Consider the following 19,560-nt stretch of genomic DNA (forward strand, 5'->3'; position numbering starts at 1 on the left):
AGCTTCACCATAGAACAATCCAGAGGCATTTATGACTTTCTCTGTTCTATTCTCCATCCCTTTCCAAAGAATTCCTAACTGGTTGCTTTTGATGCCCACTGTTCCCTGAACCCATGATTTCAAAGTATTATCCCCTGAGGCCCAGCTCTTCTTGTGGGGTGTTAACTCTTCATATGGAACCTATTATGAAATTGCCGTGGGGGCTACCTCTTTCTCTACGTGCATCATCTTGCCCTTGTTAAAATCTCATCTGCCATTTGGATTCCCACTCTCCTAGTCTCACAAGCTCCTCCTCCACTTTATTACAATCCACTTGTCTGTAAATGATCACCTTACTTGTTCCCTTTTCCAGATCATCTTTAAATTATTTTAAAAAGCACCGTCCCATACAGAGCCCCAAGGCACTCAGTGTTTACCCTTCCCCAGTGAAAAAAAACAAACATTTAGTCCTGCTCTATTTCCTGTCTCTTAACCCATTTGCAATCCACAATAGGACATTACCTCCTATCCCGTGACTTTTAATCTTCTCAGGTGTGTCTCGGGGGGACTTTGTCAAACACCTTCTGAAAATCCAAATACACCACATGCACTGGCTCACTGTTAATATGTGGATAACCCCTCCAAAAAACTGCAGCAGGATGGTGAGGCAAGACTTCCCTTGTGTAAATCCATGCTGCCTGTGTCTCATTAAGCCATGCAGTTCTATCTTTTTTGTTCTATTAGAATAGTTTTCATGATTTTTGCCAGCCCTGAAGTCTGACTCGTCAGTCTGTAGTTTCCTGAATAACACCTGAAGCCCTTTTTAAAGATCAAGGTTACATTGGCCACCCTTCAGATAAGTAGATGATCCCAAGGATAGGTTACAAGTTATCAGTAACAGATCTGCAGTTTTCTTTTAGAAACACTCAGCTGTATACCATTTGGTCCGGGAGATTTGCTGCTGCTTCGGTTGTCATGGGGGACAGACATATCTTCCAGTTGTATTGTGCTTGCTTTGTTCTGAATCAGCACCACTGAATAGTTTTTGGCACTGGTACCTCCCCTGACATCCTCTTCAGTAAACATGGAAGCAAATTTTAGTCTTTTGGGGGGTGGCCTTATCTTAAGTGCCCCTGTAATCCCCCTTCCTGATTATCCAATGACTCCCTCACAGGCTTCCTGTTTGGATATAGTTTAAAAAGTATTTACTATTGGGCCAATTCTGTAAAGTGTGCTTGGCCGTGCACACTGTTTAATACAGGTTTGGCTGCGTGATTTTGAGGGGCATCTATTACCTCTTATACTGTAAGGGGTGTAGCGCCTCAAACATATAGCTAAACCCCTTGAAAACTAATAGCGCTCATCATATGCAAATACATGTTGATGAGGTTATTAGTCACCCGGGATTCAGAAAGTAAAATGTGCAGCCAATAGGGACATTTTATGCCCAAGTGCATGTGTTCATTTATGAGCAGCCTGGAAACGTGTGCAGAAAATACTGCTTTTCTATACATCCTCTGCCTTAATACCCTGGTGGAATTAAATTGGAGGAACCAAAAAATGTGCCAGCTGGTCAGGTAAGGAGAACGGATGCTCGATGTTTACCGACGTCGCTTCCTGAACCCACTGACAGAGCCACCTCTCCCGGGCCAAGGAGGCGCTGGGGGGTGCGTAATCATCCCCAGCGCCTCCTTTTAGTGCGACCTCCTCATTTAAATATAAGAGCATGCGTGCAGGAGAGGTGGCTGGGCACACATCGGGAGGGTGGGTGCTCAACACGAAGCGTCTGTTCTCCCTTGGTCCTATCAGGCCGATACAGTAAGGAGCGGTAGGAAGAGCTGCGTTGGGGCCGGGCGCACCCGTGGTTGCCGCACGCACAGTCCGGCTCACCTTCCGCTCGTTACCGTATTGAAATGTCATGCAAATGCAAGCTGCGTCCGTGAAGCGTTAGGCCCGCGCAACCCATTTTACTGTATAGAGCGCTATACAGTATCCTGGGTGCGCGGGCCTAACGCTTCACGGACGCGCTGGTACCTGTCATTTCAAATGTCATTTCAAATGTCATTTGAAATGACCGGTACCAGGAAGTGGACGGTTCTCCTACGCTCGGGATTGCCAGTCCTCTCTCCCCTCCTCCCGAAGCAAGGCGCAGGGAGGGGGGGAGAGAGGACTGGTGAAACGACGTGTAAAGTATAAAGCAACGAAGCGACTTACTTTTCTTGCAGCCCTCCCCCGGAGACGGACCGCGGCTCCCCTGCCTCCCGGAGGCAGCTGCCGGCGAAGATGGATGCCTGCAGGGGCGAAAGCGTGCAATTTGGCCGCTCAAGACGTGACGTCACATGCCGTGACGCCAAACGTCGTGACGTCACGCCTTGAGCCGCCAAATTGCACGCACAGGGGCCGCTTTCGCCCGTGCAGGCATCCATCTTCGCCGGCAGCTGCCTCCGGGAGGCAGGGGAGCCGCGGTCCGTCTCCGGAGGAGGGCTGCAAGAAAAGTAAGTCGCTTCGTTGCTACTTTTTTTTTTTTCCCCGCTTTTTCCGCTTTCGTTGCTTTGGGAGGAGGGGAGAGAGGACTGGGGCTGCCCCGGAGACCATTGACGCGGCCAGGGCAGGTGAGCGGGGGCTGGGTGAAAGTTTGCCGCCTACCCTTACCCCTGCCTCTAACGCAGGGGTAAGGGTAGGCGGTAAGTTAGCAGGTTAAACGCGCAGCAAAACTGCAGGTTAAGAAAGCGATAGTCGGGGCGCGCGTTACTGTATGGGAGGGAATAGCTAATCCGATCGTTTACATCTAATATACATGCCGCGGGCGGAAGGGGTTACCCAGTGATTTAAAGAGGCAGAAAGAATGGGTTAAAGGGGATAGTGAATCGCGAGTTGGACTAACGCGGCCGAAAAGTGAGTAGAAAGCGGGTTAGAAGCAGGGTAACCGCGGCCGCACTTTACTATATTGACCTGTATATCGGGCTGCAATGAGCTTTTGCCTCTACGGCCAGCTTCTTTTCAAATTCTCTCTCGGCCTGTATTATCGATTGTTTTACATCTAAATTGCCATTGCTTATGCTTTTTCCCGTTTTCTTCAAATGGATCCTTCCAATTTTTGAAAGAAACAAACAAACAGATTATGAAATGCCACTAAGCATTGTGATCAACAGCGGGGTCGTGGTTTGTAATCTGTTGTGGCTCCTTCACAATGGGATGCCTGATGCGGAATATTTTACATTTTTGCTACACGAAATGTCAGAGAATCTTGTAATGTTCTATTGATTCGGAAGACTGTTATGTTGTTTGTTTGTTTGTTTTTTAATTGTTTAAAGAGTTATTAAAAAACTGTATATGAAACATAAGAACATAGGACTTGCCGTTCTCGATCAGACTGAGGGCCCAGTAAGCCCAGTATCTTGTTTCCAGCAGTGGCCAATGCAGGGTACAAGTACCTGGCAGGATCTCAAAGAATAAATCGATCCCATGCTGTTATCGTGCAGTGGTAAATAGTGGATAAGAGAATTAGATGGGGTATTCTTGGATTTAAACAGAATATTACAAAATAGCACTACAGCAGAGCAGTGTGGGCAAAACATAAAGGTGGACATTAATCTGCAGCGCAGGAAGATGAGCTCGCCCAGTAAGGTTCCCTGCTTCCATACCGTACATGCTCCACTTTACCTTAACCTTATGCTCCAGGTGGAGCACAAAGCAAACAGAACTGAGATCTAAATAGCAAAACAATTATGGGTGCAGAAAATCAAACAGCAGCGCCCAGGGCTGGCATTGGAAGTGTGCAAGGGGGCATTGCCATCCCTTGCCTCTCACACCCGTTTTATATCATGTCTGCAGGGAGGCTCTTATTTCTGTGGTGGCAGGTGAAGGATCGGTCTGCTCAGGGGAGGGGGGAGAAGAGAGAGAAAAGGCACTGGGGGCAGGTGGGATACTGACGCTGGGCAGAGAGAGAGAGAGTGTGCGTCTATGTGTGAGACGGGGTAGGAATAAGGGTATCCTGTGCTGGAGCCACTGCCAAAGGAGGAAGGGCTGTGCCAGAGCTGCTGCCAAGGAGGGGGCCTGCCAATTTTGGTTTGTTTTTTTTTTTTTCTACAGGGTACCAGTTAGCTTAGAGCTGGCGCTGAGAGTGCGTGCCCCCCACACAATATGCCAAGTCCCCCTGAATCACAGAGGCAGGTTTCTCGCCAGCTTCTTGGGTGACGTGCCTCTTCCACTGCTGAAGCTGTGGCTCGAGTATCTGCTCCGTGCCCGGGTTTTTCACAATGACAGAAACTGCGGTTCTTCCTCCCCAATAACCTAGAAGACAGAATAAAGGCATAAGGTTAACCGGTCTGCCTGTGACTGCAGCCGATCAAACGTCTACCAGGGAGTAGAACATCCCTGTGTTATCTTCAAAGCGACCCCCATGTTCCCATGTGATCCAGTGCAGCCACGGCCTCTCCTGCATGAGCGGCTGCATACAGCCTATAAAGATTACACCCTATGCACTCCGGAACGAGGCTCTCGTTGGCACAATTCAAGCACTAAGAAGTGCATTAGCAGTAAAGTGGAGAGATTGAGATCATTCCCAGCACACCCTGGCTTACTGAATGAAGTTCAGTCCTGTCAAGGTATGTGCAAAGCAAACCCAGTTGGAGACACCACTCCGGGAAAAAAAACCAACCCATAAAGGGGGTCTCTAGGTGTGATGAAGGATCCTCTGCTTAATCCCTCTTTACCTCCTGCAAACAGAGCTTTCGAAAACTGCTATTCATGGCTCATTGCCTGTTGTCTTCATTTTTAGAGCCACTATCCTGACTAGCAGGAAGCGTGTGTGATATATACACAACCAGTGGCGCTATAATATTTATTATAACCCTGGTATATAACAAAACACACAATTAGAACCTACGGCAAGCCAGCCCCTCACAGAAACGTCTCTCACGCCTCGCTACCTCAATAAACTGGCGATCTCTCACCCAAGCCAGTCTGTTCCCACATTGGCCAGAAGCTAAGGAAGCAGGATGGCGGGTGTCCGGTCAGTAGAGCATTGCTGTTGGTGCTGCTGCTGCTCTCTGATGCTGCTGTCCTGTGTGTTGCTGTCACACATGATTATAGTCCTTTGTTTCACAGGCTGTGCTGCGTCCCAGGCTGGAGTCTTCCTCTTATCTTTCCAATTAGCAGCAGAGAGATTCTTTGCTCCCTGCCTGGCTGAGCTCTTTCAGCAGCTGCCTATCGCCTTCAGGACACCGGGGAGAGGTGTTTTGCAAGCTCACGAGGGAGAGCACCTCTCTTGCTGAAGAAGACACTGTGCTTGAGTTAGTCCTGTAGCAAGTTGGAGGACGTATCTTTTTCGCAGGTGGTGGTTAAGTCTCCATGATCCCTGACAAATGGCCTTGCAGCTGCTGGGCATAATTCTCCTCTTCTATCTGTAACTAGGTTCATGGCATTATCCAGAAGTCTTTTTCTGCGAACTGGCTCAAAGCAGGGAACAGGCCAGAAATCCTGAGCCAAACTGTCTAGGCCTCACTGTCTAGGCCTCATGCTAATGCTCCTGTCTACCCCAGCTCTGTGCTAGCTGTCACCCCTTCGGGGTGAGCTAGATCTCATTTCCAAGTATCTAACAGCAATCAACGGTTGTTTTTCATCTAATGATATCCCCTCGCTTTTTCCGTTCAGTGGTCATTCCATTCCTGTTGCTAATCAAGTTAAAAAACTGTAGGAGTACGGTTGGGTTCTAACTTTTCTTTGTGAGTGTGAGCAAAATTGGAGGTTAAGGCAATATATATATTTTTTAAATCTGCGCATGCTCTGTCCACTGTTTAAAGCCACACTTGACCAGCAATGACTTCCATACTGTTAGCGCTCGTCCTGAATACCTTGCACGGCATTACACATTGCGCTGCACGGTTATTGATCGACCCCCTGTCTTCGGGGACACATTACACCTGCACGGCAACCACTCCGCTGGCTCCCAGTCCTGTGGCGCGTTACAATGCCAGACTGCAAGGATAAACCCATGAGCTATTGAACGACAATGTTCCCGCCTGGACTTGCGCGATGCCGCGTCTTTATAACCAGGCCTCCGCGCCTTACGCTCCGCGCGCCTTCTCAGGGTTTCCATCTCCACGGTCGGCCCCCACTTGACCGAAACTTGGGAGCAAAACCTCGTAGCAAAACCTTCGGCAAACAGCTGAAAGCCTTTCTGTTCAGACAAGCTTTTCAAATAGATGACTAAGACTTTATGTTGTTTTTATCATGGGTTAGGGATTCAGTTTATCAGGGATTCATGCATGATTTATGTTGTGTCTGGCTCACTTTTCTTCAGCAGTGTTTTTATGTTTCTTAGTCCAAAGGATCACTATGTACGTTTTTATGCGCTCCACCTTGAATGAGAGATAAGCTGGGTGTGAGGGTGTATACAAAAGATTCCCTCAAACCACCTTAAAATACAGGCTGGAGCCGTCTGCCCCGGTCTGCCTTAAGGAGCAGGGCCCCAAAGGATTCTGGGTCCCGGGAGGAGGATGCCTTCCTAACAGTATAAAGGATCAGGGCCCAGACGGGTTAGGCAGGCCCTGGGGAGCTGCTTCGAGCGCACGGTAGGCCCGTACAGAATATGCCCGAACTGCTTGGATGTTTACAGCAAGGTGAGCTACCATTTTGTTTTGCTGTTTCTTTGATTTCTGTAAATAAAAAGTTTGTTCCTGACCAGAACAGCCGTCTTCTTTGGCCGTTCCAGACACCGAGCTCAGTCCGTTCACTGCACGTGGGATCGGGTGGCCTAAAGAGGGGACTACAGGCACCGACCCACAGCTACTGTACAATACAGAAACCCCCCTCAGAAACCGGTTTTTCCCCTCCTCTTTCCTGGGGCCTCCCTAGTTTCTGGCTTAAAGGCGGCGCTACAAACAGGCTAAGGGGGCTGGCCCGCCTGCTACGGATAGGGCTCAAGAAGGGAGGCAGGGCCGGACAGGCCAGCAAGATTTTTTTTTTTCCCCCCTCTTTCTCTCTCCTTTCCCCAGAGAGGCCTTCCCTGGCCCTCCCCTTCCCCAGAATGCAGGCAAATAGGGAGCCAAGTCACACAGACCCTGGCTACCGGGTAGCAACAGCCGCGAAACGCCTTGCAGGCCCAAAATCGATCAGCAGCAGCGCGTCGGGCGAGCAAGCGGCTCGGCAGAACACCCTACCGACTCACGCGGCACAGGTGGCGCGAACAGCGGTGACAAAACCACCACACCCCCTTGGCGGAGGCGGCCTTACCGAAGATGACTCCGGGAGAGGCCCCCCCCCCCCCGACAGCTTTCTTAGATCAGGAGGCAGGGGAGATTCCGCTTCTCTCCATCTCACACACGGCGGATGGATCGGGGGGGGGGGGGGGGGGGGGGGGGGGGATGTGATTCGCTGCAGAAAGAGTTCCAGGGTTTTGCCTTTTTTTTTTCGCCGGGGGAGATTTGCTGCCACCCTCCCTGCCCTGAAGTGTGGGAGACCCAAGTTGCTTGCCTGTTCCCTGCCGTCTAGTTCTTCCCATCCAGAGGTTGCTGTGAATCATCTGGAGAAAGGAACTTTATTACGCCTGGAGGACCCCCATCTGCAGCCTTCACCCTAGGTGCATCTTGGGAGTTTGTCCAGAGACTTTGTCCATCAGTATTTCTGGAAGGGGATTTTTCACCCCAGCTAGCGCACCCCTGTCCACCTGGGAAGCCTTGCTTTTCCAGACCTTGGAGGCTAAGAGTTTCCTTGGCCCAACCACTGAGAGACGCTTGGGCAGATAGAACATTGGAGAACTGTGATTTTAAGCCATTTATGCCAAGATCTGATGTGGGCTGTGCCAGTTCTGCCATCTAAGAACCTCCTCAGTAAAGATTTATTTTGGGCGCGCAGCTCGAGCTTCCAAGAGTATTTTCATGGCGATCTCATCTCTTAATGGTGAAAATGAACGGTTACCTTCCCAGGAAGTGAAATTGAGAGCCCCCCCCTCCTCCTGGAGTGGGCCGGCCCGGTCTGCAGGGCACCTGCAGGCCTGTGGAGAGGCCTGCTGCATGCTCTGGATAGTCAGGGGCAAAGACAAAAGTGGGAGGAAGCTGTGAAACGGGGGGGGGGGGGTTAACAAAAGCAGGATGCAGAGAAGAGAGAAGACGTGGAATGTAACCGAGAAAAGGCTGGCAGCATGCCAGACATTAGGTAAAGGAGCACAGGAACGGTACGAAGGTCCAACCGGCCGTACGAGGCACAGGCCGCATAACAGGGGCTGCCGTCCAGGAGCACAGGAGAAGGTGAGGGAAGGGACGGGAAGGTTTCAGCAATAGGTAGGATAAAATCCAAGGAGGCAAGAAGAGACCAATCCCAGACAGAGCAGCATGGGGTCCCCGGGGACAGAAATAGGGCAGGAAGGGGCTTGGCGGCACCGTTTTGGCTCCTGAGCAGGCTAAAGGAGGAAATTAAAGGAGGAATGGGAGGCCTTTGTTAAAGTGCTTGGGAGTCTATTGTTAAGGCACGGTATCCATGGACGTTTGGGTCTATATAAGGCAGTCAGGGTTCGTTTGTCGGAAGTAGAGCTGCATGTTTCTCTTAACGCGTCACATGGCCATTGAAATGCTCTCAGAAGCATAACGAGCGGCCCACACAATGGACATGCTAGGAGAGGGAGATGGGATCATGACCAAGTGATGGTTTACTGGATCCTTCCATGGCGGCGTCTCAACAAGTGCCATTGGATTGGGGTGAGGAAGGTGCCTGGCCTAGATACGGCTTTAGGAATTTTAGCAACCTAGGTCCCCAGTAGAAAGAGGAAGGCCTGGACAGTCAACAAAAACACGATTTTAGTGTTTGCTTAGAGCATGGTAGGCTGGTCTGAGCAAGGCCATATAAATGTAAGGCATAGGCAAACAGTATAGAACCACTGTTGTCACATTCGTTAATGGCAGCATTCATGAAGAGAGATGCTGCTGGGCAACCATCTTGTTAGCTGAGGGATAAGTTAGAAAGAGTCAAGCTGCATGGGTTATATGGTGAGGGCAGGCTGATGCAAGAGTATCTGGTGCCCTAGGCGAACCTTTGGTCATGCACCCCTCTGCCCCATCTTACCTCCAGTACAGTGCTCCCTCCTACCAGTGGCATAAACTCCAGCACTGCACTCCCTCCCTTGATGGTATTGGCTCTGGCCCAGCACGCTGCTTGGAGAAGGGTGATGGATGAAGGCAGCACACCCACTGCCATGGCATGGCTGCCAAGGATGTAGAGCAGGCAATGATCCTTGTACAGCTCCTTGGTGAGACCTCACCCGCAGTACTGTGTTCATTTCTGGAGCCCGTATCTCAATAGGGACAGAGACAGGATGGAGGCGGTCCAGAGAAGGGCGACCAAAATGGTGGGTGGTCTCCATCAAATGACTTATGAGGAGAGGCTGAAGGACCTAAATATGTACAGCCTGGAGGAGAGTAGGAGCAGAGGAGATATGAATGATACAGACCTTCAGATACCTGAAAGGTTTTAATTATGTACATTTGACAAACCTTCTCCATTGGAAAGAAATCAGTAGAACTAGGGGTCATGAAATGAACCAAAGTCAGGAACTTTTCTTCACAGAGAGGGTGGTGGATGCCTGGAATGCCCTTCCAAAACAGACGAAAACAGTGAAAGAATTCAAAGGGGCATGGGATAAACACTGTGGATCTCTAAAGGCAAGAGGGTGGCAGTTACTACCCTTGCCCAATAAGCCTTCCTACTGTTGATGCAACTCCATCATTGCTCTCTGCTTCAACAGCAAGAGGGAACAGAAAATTGGACTCAGACAGCAACCAACAAGGGCCCTGTCATTGAAGGTTTTGGGAAACTCTGGGGGTGACCTGTATTGCACGGCAGACTGGATAGACCGGTTGGTCCTTTTCTGCCATCATTGTCTATGTTTCTGGGTTTCGATGCAGTGATGAAGCCCTTGAGTGGGACACATGAGGGAGAAAGGTGACGGCCTGGCTTTTTCCATCACAGTAAGGGTCTCATCGTTTTTATTTTTGGGGTGGATTAAGTCCAGGTGGGTACACGATGGTCTTGCTGTTGTTAGATAAGTTATGAGGGGGTTTGTTTTAACGGGGGTTGGGGGTTAATTTCTATCGTTGGGAATGATTGTTACATTGATTGTAATCTTTGTAACAGTATTTTGTATTTGTGAACCGCTCTGACCGGATCTGGAATCTGTTGTGCGGGTATAAAAGAAATAGTGCCCAGTACCTCTTGCTTTGCTATGGAAGGGGAGGATACGAGCTTGTGAGGCCATGACGGCAGTGCAGGGGTAGAGGATTATGTCTGGCTAGCGTCTTGCGAATGCTGTCCCTTCAGGGAGATGGTAGCTGCGAGGGAGGAGTGCAGAATAAAGACTGCGCACATGGGGGAAAGATGCTTTACTTTCTCTTGGACACACGCTGGCCTTGCATGCTGGGGGACTCCTCATGCTCTGTCACTTACTAAGGCCGTGGCACTTTGTTTTGGGGAACACTTCCCTTCACCCCCAAATAGGACAGTTGTCTGAGGATCCCCGACTTTAGCTAATGGCATCAGACCCATTCTTTTCTGGAAGCTCATCCAATTTACTAGTTGGGAGTTGTTCGTGGAAGATGCCCAGCACAAACAGGAATTCTGTGCATGGCTGGGCAGGGTGCGGGGAGCTGAGCAAGCCGGAAGAGAGGCCAGCAAACTCTAGAGAACAAAGCACCAGCCTGGGTGACCTGTGCGGATTTCTGCCTGCCGTGACACGTTGGGCTGCGATGAGTGAGTCAGGCTTGTCACCTCACTTTATCGAGGAACATTTATGGGCATGGAAAACCTGCTGTGGTAATGTCATCCCATGACTTGCTCACTTTGCTGACATGATGAGCTTTGGGAGAACGATTCTGGACATGCCAGGAAGAGGCAGTTGGACTCGGAAATGCTTTTGCCCTCATTAGCCCTGCAGATCATATAACACAGCCTTAGTATTTTGTGTTATCAGTCGGCCTCCTGGGAGTTCTGTGAGTGGCGGCATCCCTGTCAGGAAGTAACGGCAGCACACTAGCTATGTGGCCAGGAGGGGAGAGCCCTGCCAGGTGCACAGTACAGGCCCTTTGTAGCACTCCTGCGGACAGGTTGCACAGTGCTAAAGCCAGCCCTGAGGACTGAAGTAGCCCGGGTGAGCCTGACGCCAGTGCAGGGTATAATGGTAGAAGCTAATCTTAAAAACAAAATTACTGGCCATATAGATACATTTGGCCTCAGGGGAAAGAGCCAACATGGATTTAACCAAGGGCAGTCTTGCCGTCCCAGGTTTTTAAAGATGTTAATAAACATGTAGTTAATGGTCAGCCGGTCAGTATAGTGTACTTGGATTTTCAGAAGGTATTTGACAAAGTCCTTTATGAGAGACTTCTCAGGAAACTTGAAGGCCATGGGATAGGAGGCAATGTTCTACTGTGGACTGATAACTGCTTAAAAGACAGGAAACAGTAAGACTAAATGGTCAGTGTGCCGAATGGAGAAAGACAATGGTGGAGAACCACTGGTGCTATTTTAATATATTCATAAATGATTTGAAAAAAAGAGAGTGAGTGAGAAGAGTGGATTTGCAGATGACACAACATTATTCAAGGTTGTTAAAACATGAGTGGATTGTGAGGAACTGCAGAAGGAACCTGCAAGATCTGGGACCGGACATCCAAATGGCAGATGAAATTTAATGTAGACAAGTGCAAAGTGATGCACATAGAGAAAAATAATCCCAAGCTGTAAGTACAGAATTCTGGGTGCCAAATTGGGCGTGACCACCCAGGAAAAGGATCTGGGAATCACTGTGGACACTACTGTGGAATTCTCAGCTCAGTGTGTGGGGGTGGTCAATAAAGCCAATATAGCATGTTAGGAAGGATGTGGAAAAGAAAACTAAATATCTATGGCATTGACTGCACCTTGTGTACTCTGCACAGTTCTGGCCGTCCCATCTCAAAAAGGAAACGGTGGAACTAGAAAAGGTGCAGAGGAGGGCAACAACAGTGATAGAAAGGATGGAAAGGTTCCTTTATGAAGTGAGGCTAAACAGGCCAGGGCGCTTCAGCTTGGGAATGTGGGGACATGATAAAAATGTATAAAGTCACGAGAGGGTTGGAAGAGCAAAATAGGGAACAGAAAGTTACCCTTTCAGACAACGCAAGGAACAGGGGACACTCCATGAAACTAACAAGTAGAAGATTTCAAACTAAATGTCTATTGATGCATAGCATCTGGTTGGAATGTGTACTGTTTATTTCACGTACTTTTGGTTTAATAATAAAAAAAGATTACACACAAAAAAAAAAACTAAATGTAGAAAGTGTTTTTTTTGGGGGGGGGGGGGAGGGGTATGAATGCACAATCAAGTTGTGAAATCTGTTGCTGGAGGATGTGATCAAAGCATCTAGCATATTTGGGTTTAAAAGGGGTTTGGATAAGTTCCTGGAAGAAAAGTCCATAAACAGTTCTTAGCCAGGCAGACTTGGGAAAACCACTGCTTATTCCTGGGAGTGAGCAGCAAGGAATGGATGTGCTTCTTTGGGATCTGCCAGGTACTTGTGACGTGAATGCTGAGTTCAATGGGCTTTTGATCCGACTCAGCATGACACATCTTATGTTCTTATGTAGGGCCGCCCCAGTAGCTCAATGGTAAGTTATTTATTTATTAACATATGTATGATTCACTTCTAATAAAATATGTACAAAGCAAAGTACAAAAAAACAAATCAAGTTTTGCACACTGCCATGCACAGGACCTAGGTTCCACTCCCAGGCCAGTTTTACTGGAGTGGGAGGGGATTCTCAACTATTGATCAACAGTGACACCCAAAGGTCAGCTGGTTTCCAGATGCAGCTGTAATGTGTGGCTTCTGGCTGTTGCTGTAATGACAGCGCCAAGTTAGGAGTGGGATATGGAAATGGTAAAAAATCCTCTGGTAGTTGTGAATAACGAGCAATCCTACCAGAGGGGACGGTTAGTCTGTAGGGCTGCCAATATTGCAACTGAAAAGTAAGAGGCAGATTCCATTCTGAGCACAAGTGGATAGCTGATAGTTTAAAAAAATAAAAATGCAGGTCATCTCTTCTAACAAGTGAATGTTGGCAGCCCCAATTAAGATGTGGTGCACAGTCAGTCATAAGGCGGGATAGGCTCCTCTAAACCAGCATGGAGTCAGTCCTGGCGTATCTCAATCGGGTCTGGTTTTCTGGATATCCATAATGCATACGCAGGAGATATAGTTGCATGCACTGCCTCCATTGTATGCAAATCTATCTCATGCATGTTCATTGTGGATGTCCTAAAAACTAGACCGGTTTGTGGTACTCCAAGATTAGAGCAGGAGCAGGCAGCTCCAAACTAAGCATGTTTTTCTCTCCTGTGGGCTCTAGCCTAGGATCATAATGAAGGTTGTGCCCCCGTTGGAATATCTGAGGCTTGTTTCAGTATTGTCAGGAAAATCATAACTAGAAGTCCAGCTCACAATGGAGTAAAGTCAGTACTGGATCGGTCTGTTCTTTGTGACATAGCTGGAAACCAGTTTCAAAACATCCTTCAGATAGCTTCTATGAAAAAAAACCCAACTGTGAAACAGGACTTGGAAAGAAAAGATCATATTTGTTATTTCCTCCCCCAGATCAATCTAGGACTTATAGACCTCTGCCTTAAAAAACGGAAAAAAAAAAAAAGCAGGACTACAAGTCCCGGAATTCTCTGCAGCTGCTTTTCCCTAGATAGGGCCCCACCCGCTTTGAATTCCCTCTGATGATGTAACCATTCCCACTAACCAATCATATGTGGGAAGGGCCGGCAGTCAGCGGGGACCCGCGGGAAAAGGCAGCTTCGACCCAGAAATGGAGAGGAGGCTGAGTCAGGGGGAACCGCCTATGGCTGCGACTGCAAGGGAGGTGAGAAGGAGAGTCCATCACCGGGTCTGCCACGGCAACACACCCCGACGCTAATGCCAAGGTCACGTCAGTCACCGCCCCGGAAGCGAGTCGGCTTTTTTCCGGTCTTTAGTCTCTTGGCAACCAATCAGCAGTACACAATCAGGCCCGCCCACTTGAGCCTTGTGGGAGTTGTATTTCATATACAAAGAAAAGCATTGGCGACTAGGAGCCACAGGTTGTTATTTCCGGGAGACAGCCCGGTTGGCAGCGATGCTGGAGGAGATGCTGAACAGTGGCGGGAACCTGATAATAGTCGGTAACTTCTGGCAGGGGAGACGGCAGGCATTAGAGTAGACTCCAGTATACAGATTGAAGTCCGCAGTGTTCACGTGTAGTTAGGGTTGTTGGCTGGGTCCAGATTTCGGGACGGGATAATGCAGTTCTGCTTTTCCTCTACTGTATGCCAAGACTTGCAGCCTTACTTGTCTTAGGAAATGCAACAGGGAAATCAGGTGCGAGTGCTCGCATGCAGTGGACTAAAGCCAGGCTAGTATCAGGAATCGCTTGTTATTTCTTTGGATTAGGTCCCTTGTATTGACCTTGTGTGTAAGAGAGTGACTAGGGTTACCACTTGGCTCCATATGATAAATAACAATCCAGTTCTGGTTTTTACCATAATTGCATGCATGCACTTGTGGTCCTGTTCTTTTTTTAAGTCCGTACATGCGTTGGAAGTAAAAATAAAGACTGGATTAGCATGTTTTGTATGACATGAAGCCAGGTAGCAACCTGCACCATGTAACCTTTTGATTGCTTGTATGCCCCATGAAGCAAAGAACTGTCAAGTGACTCATTTCCAGGGGGGAGGTTTGAGAGTGATCCTAGGTTTCTGGCAATTTCATATTGAAGAATTCTAGTATCTGCAGCATTTTCACCTGGTAGAAGCAGGAACTACAAATACTACAGTGCATTGGGATGTAAATTCCAAAACCAGGAATGGTCAAACATCTTCCTTTGTGAACTGGCTCACTTGGCAGCTCTGTATGTAACTCATTTACGTGATGCCCCATGTGCTGTGTTCCTTGCATAGCCTGTTTCCTTTCCTCTTTCATAGACCGTGCTGATTGCAGTGGACAGAGCTTACTGAAGAGTTTCCTGGTGGCTGCAGCACATGGGTGAGCATGTATAGTCCCTTTCCCAGAACATCCTGGGGCACTGCAGTACTACCTCTGATTTGATGATGAGCAGGACAGCACCATCACAACTTGTATTGTACTGGCAGATTATTTCCCCAGTGTTCCAAGACATAAAAATCTGTTCATTTTTTGCCACGTCTCAGACTGGCTTATATTCTCCCTGATGCGAGATTCAAGGATTTTGTTGGTGGTGGGTTGAGCATGGGTGAGGGAGCCTTTTTTTAGGGTTGCCATCTGGTTCTCCGTATGTTCAGAACTGACAGACCCAGTCTTGGATTTATCTGCCTGCAAGCAGAGAGATGGAGTTCTGAGTTGCCCTGGGAAAGCAGAGGACTAGCTCTCCCTGCATGCTATCAGATAAAACCAAGATTAAAAACCAAACCCAATTCTGGAGATTGCCTTAGTTGAGTCTGGTGAGAGAGAGTGTTTCCTGGGCTGGCAGAAGCTCCCCGGTTAGACCTATGGCTCCTCCTGCAGAAACACCTTTCTCTCTTTCTAGGGGTGACTCTATCCATGTTCTGAACTTTGATGTTCCTGAAGATGAGTTCCATGCGGGTTTCGATCCACAGGTGGCAGCCCGGTGCGTTTTCTTTCCATTTGTACTTTTTTTTTTTAAATCTCTGTATCTGTAATGGCCCCTTTGGGTACTTTACCATCAAGCCCTGGGTGAACCCTTAGTTCAGCTAGGGAAGTATAGGTTAGGAAGTGGAGAGGTTACCATTCAAATGCAGCCCCTCCTTTTGAGGGAGCTGGAACAGCGGACCCCCTGGGAAGGTTTTTTGAAGCAGCTCTCCATAGAGCGTGGGTGGGCAGTCCCTTTAGGTTTGTTTGAAGTTGGAAGGTAGCAGGAGCTTTTTTCTGTGTTGGATTTTCAGGCTCATCCTGCCTGGGGATTCTGCTCAGGGTCGGGAGGATATTCCCTCTCACTGGCTGGGCTGATTTTTCCAGTTTTACACTTTTTCCATGGTACGAGCCCTGTGAGGACCTGGGGGCACAGGGAGCCCTGGATCTGAGGTGCCCCTGGTAGGGAAGACCTGCCTCTCCACGATGACACCTAGATCCTTTTCCTGAGTGGTGACTCCTAATGTGGAACCTTGCATTGTGTAGCTATAATTTGGGTTGCGCTTCCCTAAGTTCATCACTTTACTCTTGTCCACATTAAATTTGATTTTCCATTGGCATTCCCAGTCTCCCAGTTTTGCAAGGGCCTCTTGCAATTTCTCACAATCCTCTGACTGATCTCCCATGACCTCTCACACCTTGTCTCCATACCCCTCCCTTATCCCGTTTCCCCTGACCTCTCACCTGCTGTTCCCATCAGGCTGAAGTTTCATGACGGCTTCTGGGATCCCTTGAACTGGAATGGGGAAGCTGAGCTCCCAGCCTCACCGTTCACACTGCAGGAACTGCAGGCGCGCATTGGAGCGGATGCTGGGCCGGTCACCTTGGTGCTGGCTTCCCTGAGCTGGGTCCTGCTGCACAGCCCGGTGACTGCTGTCTGTCACACGTTCCAGCACTTTCAGAGGCATGCCAAGAGCACAGGTCTGTTGTTCCGTTTGCTGCTCTACCCTCCATGGGCACCATCCCTGGCTTCTCGCTTTCTTGTGTGCTGCACCCGGCCTGGGGTCCTCCTTCCACCCCTCATTGCTTTCTCTAAGGCCTCAGTTCTAATTCCCAGCTCTGTCACTGAGTCTCTGTGACCATGAGAGTCACTTTATCTCCATGTACCTCAGTTTATCTGCCAAAAAAGGGCCACGCTGTTCTGCACCCCAGGGATGGCTGCATGCCTGTCTGTGAAGCATTATTTTATAAAGGTTCATGGTTCGGGGTGTCTGTGTGTTCTGGAAAAATCTCTGGAATGTCAACCAGGTGAAACCCATGATCTGCTGCTCCTGTCTCTGTTTCTTTGTTAAACCTTCAGCCCTGCAGAGAGTTTTGTCTGATGTTCACTGTGACTCTTCTCTTAATCCTTCTGGTCCCCTTGCCAGGCCTGAATGTGCAACGGATCATCGGCTTGCTCCACGGGGACCTACACGAGCCAGCCATTGTGGCCAGCATTTGCTGCCTGGCCGGCACCGTCATCACAGTGTCCCCGGCCCCCTCCAGCGAGGCTCAGGCTGTGGCCCTGATCCTGCAGCGCAGGAAGAGCAGGAAGGTTGTCAGGGTGGTAAGTTTTTGGTGCGAAGGGCAGCCGGGGTTGGAATCTGCCCTTCCTTGCTCGCGCTTCTGAGGCTTGGGCTGGGGAAGTGGCACTCAAAAGAACCTAGTGAAGTCAACGGCATCCTCTTCATGTGACAACTGGAGGCCAAACAAACACAGCAAGAGGTAGTTCTTGAATGAGCTGCATCCCACTGCCTCAGCCTTAGGTGGGTGTTGAGTACTTGGGTGAGACCCTAATGAGAACCAGGTAAGGAAAGGGTGAGGAAACAGGCCGTGCAGGCGAGGATCCCTGTTGACCGCAGCACGGGAGGGAGGTGGGGAGCAGTGAGCCTTTCAGCTGAGGGAACTTCTTTTGCTTTCTCTCTCTCTCCTACCCTTCCATCTCCTTGAATAATGCTGTGTCTCCTTTATTCCCTCTGCCATAGAGTGAATGTTTCACTATTCTGGAGTGTTTTGTTCTGAAATCTCTTGGCCAGCACCAACCACTCCTGGAGCCAGCAGGGGATGAGGAAGTGAAACCAGCAGCAGAGGTATGACCCAAGGCAGCGTTTTTAGAGGGCATTCCCTGATCTGCTGCAACAGGCAGGACTGGGGGGGGGGGGGTCAGAGACTGCACAGTTTTCCTGGTTCCTGCGTGTGCAATTACTTGGCGTTAACTTGGGGACAAACCTGTCAGGTAGCTTGCGGGAATCTAAACCAGATTCTTTGTTGCAGAGGAATGAAATTCCGATTCTGATCTCGTAGTCCATTTGGGAAACGATGACCTGGCCATAAATGAAGTCGGTAAAGAGCAGAGAGATTTAGGGAGTGGGCTCAAGCATCAGGGAAGACAGTAGCATTCTCAGAGGTTTGGCCTGTTCACGGTCAGGAAGATGAGAGGTTCGGGTCGCATTGGTAGCAGTGACGTGGCCGCATTGTGCTTCCTGGAAGGCATGGGGGTAACCTGCAAGGAGCGGCAGCTGCATTGGGGGGGGTGTGTGTTCCATTGATCTAATTTGGGAAGATGCTCATAAAATCACTGCTGGGCAGATCGGATGGGCCTTTATCTGCTGTCATTTACTGCGACCCTGCTGTCATGCACTGAGGAGACAGTTTCTCGGCGTGGACCCGGCCTTCCTACCGCTGACGTTTCTCCTGTTTGTGTGCCCTTCCAGGCTGACCCGGCTGCTAACCTGACCTTTAACCTTCGTCTGTCGGAGGAGGAGCGCAGTGCCAAGGAGAGCCTCCTCCTTCCTTACCACTTAAGTGCTGAAGTGTAAGCGAGCTCCGCCCCTTGTCTTTTCTGAATCTCTCCCTTTAATCCTCTCCTCTGAATGTTTGTGTATTTGTGAATAGAATAACTTGCATTTTGATATCCTGCCTTAACGCTCAAGGTGTGGCCCACTCCGTCTGTGTCTTGGGCAAGCTATGCCTGAGTGTTATGCTGTTACTAATCCTTCTTCCTTTGAACGCTGCCTTACAGAACAAAGTACCCAGAGTCACTCCAGGAGAGAGGGGGTGCCAGCATGGCCATTTGGCTAGGGCCTACAATGTTCAAGGGGCCTACTTTTGTTGGGCAAAATAAAAAAAAAAAAAAAGCTAAATATATCTATTTCTAACATGTATAAATAAAAATTGTAATTGAAGAATTTGCTAACAAAAAAGCTCGTAAAGCCTTCTTTAATAAAAATATTTTTGGGAAATTTAGAAAACGATTTCTCTTATTAAGCATCACATCAGAACCTTACATAGGGGCCTAATTCCTGCTCTCTCTGGCCCTGCCCAGATTGGTAGCCAGCCCTTTCAGTCTAGAGGAAGTTGTATGCCTGCTCTGCTCCAACATCTGGCTGGAGGAAGAGGTGTTTATTTAAAAATCTGTTTTAAACCACTCCTTTCCGTCCCTCAGGAAGAGCTCCCTGCTGCAGTCCCATGCCGGCGTGGCGAAGGTTTATTACGAGCCCGATGCGGCGGATGACCTGGATGAGGAAGATCCCGACGACGATCTGGATGTGTGAGAGAGGAGTGAGAGGGAAGGTGCCGTCTCGGCAGGAGGAAACAGACCTGGTGAATGCACAGCGGCGTGGGTGCCGGCAGAGCGTCGCGGAAGGACCCAGGCCCTCACTTCCATCCCAAGACGGCGTACGCTGGGAGAATGGCGGTCCTGGCTCTCCCGCCTGTATCGATAGCGCAGGATGCATGGACGCGCCTCAGAGCTGCTGCTCTCTTAAAAGCGGCGCGCGTGCTCCCATGGCCTCACTGGACTGAGAAGACAGCGGGTGCATCGCCTGCCAAACTTCATTTCACTTGTACAAGATAATTAGGAATTGAATTTTTGGTGTGCAGTTAATTAAACGGTGCAAAATATCTG

General features: G+C 49.2%; 1 protein-coding gene across 4 annotated transcripts; it reads left to right on the plus strand.

Annotated features, from left to right (window-relative positions):
- The first annotated feature begins 6,526 nt into the window (after positions 1 to 6,526).
- Positions 6,527 to 19,556, plus strand: ELP5 (elongator acetyltransferase complex subunit 5). 4 transcript variants are annotated; one of them, XM_029581201.1, is made up of 8 exons: positions 6,528 to 6,602; positions 14,972 to 15,032; positions 15,553 to 15,633; positions 16,375 to 16,595; positions 17,042 to 17,220; positions 17,639 to 17,743; positions 18,368 to 18,468; positions 19,099 to 19,556. In XM_029581201.1, the coding sequence occupies exons 1-8, from the start codon at positions 6,572 to 6,574 to the stop codon at positions 19,205 to 19,207; spliced, it is 888 nt and encodes a 295-aa protein (XP_029437061.1). In that variant the 5' UTR covers positions 6,528 to 6,571; the 3' UTR covers positions 19,208 to 19,556. The 4 variants fall into 4 exon arrangements, with proteins under 4 accessions (XP_029437063.1, XP_029437061.1, XP_029437062.1 ...); XM_029581200.1 differs by lacking the exon at positions 6,528 to 6,602 and adding an exon at positions 14,045 to 14,173; XM_029581203.1 differs by lacking the exon at positions 15,553 to 15,633 and having other exon boundaries at positions 6,527 to 6,602.
- Positions 19,557 to 19,560: the final 4 nt, after the last annotated feature.

The sequence above is a fragment of the Rhinatrema bivittatum genome, chromosome 16, assembly GCF_901001135.1.
Source record: "Rhinatrema bivittatum chromosome 16, aRhiBiv1.1, whole genome shotgun sequence".
NCBI lineage: Eukaryota > Metazoa > Chordata > Amphibia > Gymnophiona > Rhinatrematidae > Rhinatrema > Rhinatrema bivittatum.